We start from the raw sequence: 8,446 nt of genomic DNA, 5'->3' as shown, positions 1-8,446 counted from the left end.
CATTCTAAAAACAGCCTGTGGAGGTCGCGTGTGTGTGCGCGCGCCCTCGCTCCGTCTGACCGGAGCTACACTACAAGCGGAAGTTACGGTATTTCTCGTCTTCTCTAAAAAAGTGAAAACCATCGCAGACGATCCCCGGTTTACGCGGATTACAACCTCGACGCGCTGTATACATGTGCACGCGGTGGCTTTGTTTTTCATCTCGTTGTCAAAGCTTCTCTGGATGTGTGGACCGCTGGTTTCCGTCGCTGATATTTCTTTTCATATATTTGGGAAATTGATTTGATTTCACGGCTGTCTGGGTAGAGGATGGTCATACAGTTAAGCGCTGACAGAAACAGAGACGCGCTTTGATTGAAGCGTTTTTCTGTTATGTATTGATTCTAGCTTTACACACGGCGGGTTTCCGATTCTTGTTGATACATAGCGGGAGAGAGAGGAGAAGAGAAACATGTACTTTATTCAGTGATGACTCGGCTCGGTTTCACATAGCTGGAGCTGTTAAATCACATTCGTCCACAAAAGCGAATCTCGTTTTGCGCTGGATTTCTATTGGAAGTGAATGAGATGGCAGACGGCGGTCGGGTGAAGCACGACAGCCCGAGCTCGAGCCCGAGTGCCGGGAGGAAGAAGGCTCAGCAGTCGCCCGCTTCAAAGACGCGGTATTCGGTCAATGCTCCGGGACACTGCTTTCGGAAAGTGACCCTGACCAAACCGACCTTCTGCCATCACTGCAGCGACTTTATATGGGGCATTGTCGGGTTTGTTTGTGAAGGTAAGATTGACAACAAAAGTGTTAAGAGATGCTGTCAGATGTTACTGTGGTACTGTGATGTATGCAATAGCGCGGTACTGGCAGATAGCATATATCGCGGTTATCGCCATGGATTCTCTTAGAAGCTTTCTGTTTTCTGTTTGTTTACCTCATAAACATCTTAAATGAAATGTATTATTATAAAAATTGGATCATTTAATCATGTCCTTTAGAGTGCGAGTTCATGTTTTAGTGTGCAGCCTGCTTTGATTGATTGACAGTTTATTATCTTTGCACGTGCCAGAATGTGATGTAAGAAATCTAGATGAGGATGTGCAGCCCATGTAGATCTCGCTCTCTCTCTTCCACGCCTCCCTTTCTGCAGAATGATTGAATATGTTGTCTTTTAGCTTGAGAAGACAGATTGATCCATATCGATCCATCACCCTTCTCTTGTTGGATAGGAGTCTGTAATTATCCAATCTTGTGCTGGAGACACTTTGATACGATCCATCTAATTGATGGAGGTCTGTGACAGTGTGAGAAGATCTGTACTGTTTTCACTTATGTCGCTTAAGATGTGAACAGAGCCACAGTTGACACATTTGAGTAAATAGTATGTCGGTAGGTTGTTCAGCATTTTAGCTTACGCCAGGGTTATTCTATCCTAGTCTGAGTCAATTTTGTGTCATTTACTGAATTGATACTTTTAAATATCATCTAAAAAAAAAAGCTGTTAAATGGTAAAAGCTTTGAATAAAAGCGTCTGCCAAAAATGCATAAATGTAACGGATACTCTATAGCACAACCCAAGCGTTTCTTGAACCAGTTCTCCAACAGTTTCTCAATAACATGAATCACCTAACCAAATGTGGTTAGTGAGTCAATTAGTGGTTAGAAAAACGGTGTAAGGAATGTTTGTGTTGCCGTCCATTTTGTCCAACTGTTTTTGCATGCAAGAACGCATTTTATGTTAATGCCTGCAAAGAAATGGACCAGATCGATTAAACTGAAACCAGCCTAGATTTACACAGCTTCTTAGTTTAGTCAATCCACCGACTTGAATAGATATTCAAAATATGTAGTTTTACACTGTGAACATTTGGTTGGGTTGCACATTGTGTGTTAGCATTGCAAAGATTGTGGGTTTGATTCCCACAACCTACTTAAAAATGTACTTTGGAAAAAGGCATCTACAAAATGCATAAATGATTCCTGAGTATACATAAACTACAGCTTCTCTTGACTTTTTAATACCTGTTAATGATTTCAGACAGAGATAAATTCACACCGTGATGCGATTCACAGGCTTTAACCACAATTTATCTATAATACAATTTGTATCAGATTTACGTTGTCCTTTGAGAATGGGAGGGTGTGTAAGCAGATGTTGATTGACAACATGGATGTTACCAGGCAGAGTTGGGAAGAAATGAGACGTTTCTGTTACGTAACGAGATGCAGTGAAGTCGTGATCGACTCCTCTAGGTTGGCATAGCAACACATAGTCCAATGAAGTGTCAAGGCAGGCTGGATGCTCTAGCCGGATCGAATGAGAGTAGAACATGAACAGGCACGCGTGTCGTTGTACCTCGAGTCTGCGTAATGCATCAGTTAGGAGTCTAGTAGCCTGGAAGTCTTAGATCAATAAATGTATTTACAGTTATGCAATTGGGAGATGCTTTTATCTGAAGTGGACAGTGGATTCAAGCTATAGAATTGATCAGGAATCAAACCCATAACATTGGCTTTGCTAAAGCCATGCTTTACTGCCGAGCTACAGGAAAACCATTGATTTTGGGGTAGTTGACAAAGAATTTGAGTGAGTCAATAATGTAATGTTTCTTTAATCCAAACAGGCATGGTTATCGCATGTTAAGTTTTATGTTGAAATAAACAAGTATTGGTGTGAATCAGGCTATCTTATAGGCCTACTAGGCTTAAAGGCCTTCTTGATAGTTTTTGTATAATGAAGGGATACTTACCCCTCCAAACTTGTATTACATTTATTCTTCTGCAGAACACAAAAGAATATATTTTGAAGAACGTTAGTAAACAAACAACATCGACCCCTATTGACTTCCATTGTATGGACATAAAGACAAAAGAAGAAAGTCTTACACGTTTGAATGACATGATGGTAAATAAATGACAGCTATTTTTGGGCGAACTACCCTGTTAAGATGTATCGGATGAAAAACACTGATGAACCAATTGCAAAGGTTGATATGAAAGAACATCAGTTTGATGTCTTTTATCTTTTTTTTTGTAGTTTTTATCTTTTTCTGATTTCACAAGCGTAGTTAGTGTTTACGTTGATGGCCCAGTTCCTTTCAGTTACCCTTTAGAACATTTTCTTCTTGTGGTTGTGGTAGTGAAAGGGGCTCAGCCTGACCGGCGAGATCACTTCCTGTCTCTGGTAAGCAGCATGCAGAACCAGCAAATGCGTCGGTCATGTTCATCCTGTACTGAGATTGACAGAGGACTCGATTACAGGATTCGATTACTGCTGGTGTATTCACTGTTGTCGTAGCTTGCATATCAGTTCTCTTGTCTTTGGTGCAAACTATTCTCTTTAGCAATTAATTCAATTCGAGTCCAATTTATTTTCCAAAATATTATTTTCAAAAAGTGCACTTTATAGTGCTATATTTTGCACTTAAAACAATTATAGCTTTTGTTTCTATCCTCTTTCTGAATGTTTGAATTAGGTCCAGTGGGTAATTTTTTGGAGGATCTATTAGCAGAAATACAATATAATATACATAACTATGTCTTCCGAGGTGTCTAAAGACCTTACATAATGAAGTGTTACGTTTTTATTACCGTAGAATGAGCTATTTATACCTACATACCCCGCGGGTCCCCTTGCATGAAATTCACCATGTTGATTCTACAGTAGCCCTGAACGGACAAACTGCTCTACAGAGCAAGTTTCGTAAATATGTTATCTCCTTTGGAAAAGAAGCCAAAATGTGACGGTATCTTAGTCCCGTCTCAGCCACTGTGGTGCATCGACGGGGAGGGTGGAGTGAGCCGTTGGTCGCAACCTCACCACTAGATAGCGCTAAATTTCATTCACTGGACCTTTAAAATACTCCATCAGGTTTATTGTTCTTATGGACTTTTCCTATAGCTCAAATAGTAGAACATTGCTTTAGCAACACAAAAGGATGTGGGTTTAATTAGTCGCTTTGGATTCAATCTTCCAAATGCATAAACGTAAATGTAGATACTGATAAAATGTACCTGAATGACTTTTCTCTCTCTTTGTCTACAGTGTGTAACTTCATGTCCCATGAGAAGTGTATAAAGCACATCAGGACCGTGTGTTCATGCATGGCTCCCACACAGGTTCGGGTAAGTGAACCACACTTGATATGCCGGACAAGCGTCTTTATATACCACTGGCTAATATTCCATTATTGAGGCATGAGAATACTGAAAGCATGCTCTAATTAAACAGAACATGAAGTCTTGAACAATTATGAACATAATGAAGAATGATCAGGCAGGTCGACGGAGCATGATCACACAAGAGAGATCATAATTATCTGTTTACGATTCACCTTACAAACAGGAAGTTATTCCCTGCATCCGCAATAAATAATTTAGCTCTCATGTATTGACCGGACGCATTTTGCTCAGTAACACAGCCGTCTCTGTCGCTCTTTGTCCATCCTTCATAATGAATTACTGATGACTTCCCGCTGTGCTGAGGAGTTTTGTGAAGACCACGTGTCAACCATCCTTTGTGCTTTTATAACAACTGATTTAGCTATAACCACCCAAACAGGACGTTTCTTTCTAATGAATATGATTAGCTTAATGTTTGTGTTTGCTGTGTATTCAATTCTGCTACCCTGTTTACATTCTGTTCATTTTCCAAATCACTGCATTTTTCATAAATGCATTTGCTCATTTGGACAGTTGTACTATTTTATGACTTTTTTTTCCTATAAATTATAATTTTTGCAGTGTATATAGACCAAAGCTGTCAGGGTCCATGATGGTTAGGATGGCGTCTTAAAAGCATCATCTGCCTATATGTTTTTGAGAAAAACTTTTAAGCAAACCTGCTAAAGTGTTTCTAAACAGGATGTAGTGTATGTGTAGCCTGACAAACTTCACAGCTCAAGAAAATAACCACAGAAAATGCTCGCTGCCTTCTCTCAAAATGTGTTGATGCCGCGCATGTTGGTGAGTTCACAGAAAACACTGTTTGCGTTAGCCTTGGGCATTGATGTCGATCAGCCAGACGCATCAGAGAAGCCGCAGGACGTGACAATAGCCGCCCAGAGCACAAAACCACAGTAACACATTTAGACCAATAGGTAGTGAGGTGAACGAAAAATGAGTCCCTTCAATACTCCTCTAGAAGTTTATGTACGTAATGCATTTTAATAAATGCATTGCATAATAAATGTTTTATTTTTTTATAATTTGGTTTATTCTTTTTTTGTAAAGGTAAATTGTATGGTGTTGAAAGGAAATGGAGATGTGCTTTTTATGTATGCGTGTAGGTGGGTGGGTTGGTAGGTGGATGAATGTCTGTAGGCGTGAGTCAGCCAACTGCTCCATTAACCTCAACTCAATCTTTTTGAACTGTCTTTGAGGAAATACAAACACAACTGAAACATTATTACAGTTGAGACAATGTGGCAGTGAGAATTCTGTTTGTTTATGTATCACCTCATGTAGATGAAATTCTGTCATCATTTGCTCACCTTTGTGTCATTCCAATCCCGTGTGACATTCTTATGCGGTAGAAGACGTTTGCAGGAGTAAATCACGTTTGGGATCAGAGTGATGGTGGCTGACGGCAGGAAATGAGGTCACGTCCTGTAGGATGCTCTGTAGGGTCAGTTAGGAAGTGTCCTCTCTTTGGACAGGACATAATTGACTGCAGCAGGGAGTTATGGGCCGCAACTCAAGGACACATCGTGCTGTCGGGTGTGTGTGTGTGTGTCGTCAGAGATTTTGGGTGCGTTGAAAATACAATGCACCGTTTGACTTAATTTCCTTCATGGAACACCAAAGTTGATGTGTAGCAGAATATAAAGTTGAATGGGAACCATTCTATCATTCTATTCGTGTATTACAAATGAAAGTCACAGGTTTCAAAAGCCAAACGTTAGTGCATAATGACAGAATTTATAAATTTACTGTTTCTTTAATGTGTGCAAGCTGTATATGGGAGTAAGGTTTTTTTTATCTTTTCTGTGGACTGGGTTTATTTTAGCCTGTGACGTTTCTCAGCATTATGAAAATAAATGCAGTCCAAGTCTCTTAGCAGCTGTCTCATGTCTGTGAGCTCGCAAACATCAGCGAGTTCGATTTCTGGCACCTTCACAAGCACCTAAATATCCTGATTTGCCTGAGCAAATGTCAAGCGATTTTTCTGTGTGTTCCCAAGCCATATATCCAAATCTTGAGGGACGCAACTAATCTGTCACGTATCTGGCACAGTACTTTGCACTGCGATTAAACGTTTGTCATTAACTGTCACATGAAAGTCGACTCTGCCCAGCAGTACAGAAACAAGTTTATGTTACCATAACTTTTATTGTACTCGTGTAGCATTAAAATCAACCAAAAAACTGTATGAGACTTATATAAGAGATTACAGATGCAGTTTGTAGCTTTTGCCTCCATATCGCCATCTCTGTTTGAAACGTCAAATTGCAGGTTACTTATCTTTACTTTATTCAAGTGACATTTCGCTTGTAATTGCACCTGACAGCTCAACTTATAAATCACTATTATACCATTACAGTTTCTTATGATGTTTAAATGGCTTTTACTATTAACTGAAAAAAAGAAAAACAATTTGTTGCAGCCTCCTTGAAAAACAGTCTGGCAAAAATGTAACAACTTAAAAAAATTGTCAGCAGCAGCGAGTTGTTGCGACAAAGATACCCTAAAGGGAGTTTGTCCTTGAAGAAAGGGAGTTTTTCCTGTGTGTGGGAATTTGTTTTGTTTTTAAAGGATGCTTAAATGCTGCGGGACATGCAGTAAGCACATGGCGTTTTAGCTCAAGGGCACGATGGAAGTTCAGATGTTGCTTGTACTCCTTACCCAGAATGCCTCGTCTCCAACATTGTTCCTTTCTAATAACAGAACAGACCTTTTAGAACTTTAAAAAAAAGTTTGTAGCCGTGCACATCAAGCAGGCAAGTACCTGGAGATGTTTATATATAAGACAGACAGCTCCTTTTCCTTTTACAAGCTGCTTTGATGAAATACTTGTTCTCATAAAATCAGTTACAGATGCAAGCATGCATTTCTTCACTGAATACATTAGAACATGTTGCTGTGGGTTTTTGAAGGCTCCGGTCAGGGTCACATCAGGATCCAGTTTGCTTGAGAATGCCACTAGTAAATCAGTAGGAAGTAGAAGTGTGGAAGAACCGCTCGCAGGTCATCTAGACTTTTGTCAAGTGCAGACAGGGGTATGTTTTAGGTCAGCAGGTTTCAATCTAAAGCGTAAGTGCACTTTAGCTCTGTGGACCGTGTGGACAGATTAGGTTTCATTGCGGTGTTGTGTGAGGCTTTTATCAGAATGTGATTTATACTTGGTTTCCGTATATCTGAGATCTGAGAGTGGCTCATGTTTAACGCGGCACTCTTCATATTCTTTATACAAATATTACGACAGAGCGTGAGAGGTGTATAAAACTTGAAAGGCTCACCATGTTGTCGTTCCATATTTTAGACATCGGAAATGTATATTGTGATTTAACACACCCATCTAGTTAGTGAAGTACTAATCGAGCAAAAATAGAGGTCAGATAAAGCAAGACATCGTGTGTAGTGTTGCAGCATCGTCCTGGAACAGGATTGGACATCGCTGTGTGACACAGAGATCAAATATGCATTTCCACTTGGGGGGGGGGGATTGGTGTCATCTGAAACTGGATGTTGGCGATTTGTCTGTATCTTCAGTTTTGTGCTGGTACAGGAGGTCAAAGGGAAAAGACGTTGTATGGCTATTTAAAGCATAAGTACCCTCCAGAAATCTACAACTTCCCCTCTCGAACAGGAAGAGAGTATGCGCATCTCACGACTCATTCCCACCATTCACATCACAGAGACAGGAAGTGATGTCACATCTGGTGTGTCATATGCAAGCATTGATTCAGCAGTTTGAGGTTAACACAGTGTTTTAAAGGTGCAGTGCGTAATTCTTTGGAGGATGTATTGACAGAAATGCAAGATAATATACACAACTATGTCTTCCGAGGTGTATAAAGACCTTACATAATGAAGCGTTATGTTTTTCTTATCTTTAAATGAGCTATTTCTATCTGCATACACCACGGGTCCCCTTACATGGAATTCTCCATGTTGTTTCTACAGTAGCCCTAAACGGACAAACTGCTCTAGCGCGTTTCGTAAATACGTTATCTCCTTCAGCAAAGAAACGAAAACGTGGCGACATCTTAGTCCGGTGTCAGCCACCGTAGTGTTTCGAAAGGGAGGGGTGAGCGGTGGAGTGAGCCGCTGGTTGTGATTCGCGACCTCACCGCTGGATGCCACTAAATTTCATACACTGGACTTTATGCCTGATGAAGGTCATGAGGCCGAAATGTAATATCAGTTAAATATGTGCGAGATTTTTTCTTCTTCTGTTCATGTTTGGACCTGTTGCTCTTTTTTCCTATGCACCTATCTATTAACTACAGGTGTGCG

At 40.3% G+C, this 8,446-nt stretch overlaps 1 protein-coding gene across 2 annotated transcripts in view; it reads left to right on the top strand.

The window, feature by feature from the left end:
• The first annotated feature begins 22 nt into the window (after positions 1-22).
• The window catches only part of LOC130563665 (diacylglycerol kinase theta), a 23,166-nt gene continuing 14,742 nt past the window's right edge, over positions 23-8,446 (top strand). For both annotated transcript variants that reach the window (XM_057349372.1, XM_057349373.1), the window contains exons 1-2: positions 23-775; positions 4,035-4,114. In XM_057349372.1, coding sequence (XP_057205355.1) covers positions 568-775; positions 4,035-4,114 — 288 coding nt within the window. In that variant the 5' untranslated portion in view covers positions 23-567. The remainder of the gene's footprint in view (positions 776-4,034; positions 4,115-8,446) is intronic.

This window comes from Triplophysa rosa, linkage group LG13 (genome assembly GCF_024868665.1).
Source record: "Triplophysa rosa linkage group LG13, Trosa_1v2, whole genome shotgun sequence".
In the NCBI taxonomy this organism is placed as follows: domain Eukaryota; kingdom Metazoa; phylum Chordata; class Actinopteri; order Cypriniformes; family Nemacheilidae; genus Triplophysa; species Triplophysa rosa.
The sequence above is the reverse complement of the archived record's forward strand: the minus strand, read 5'-3'. Positions and strand labels throughout refer to the sequence as shown.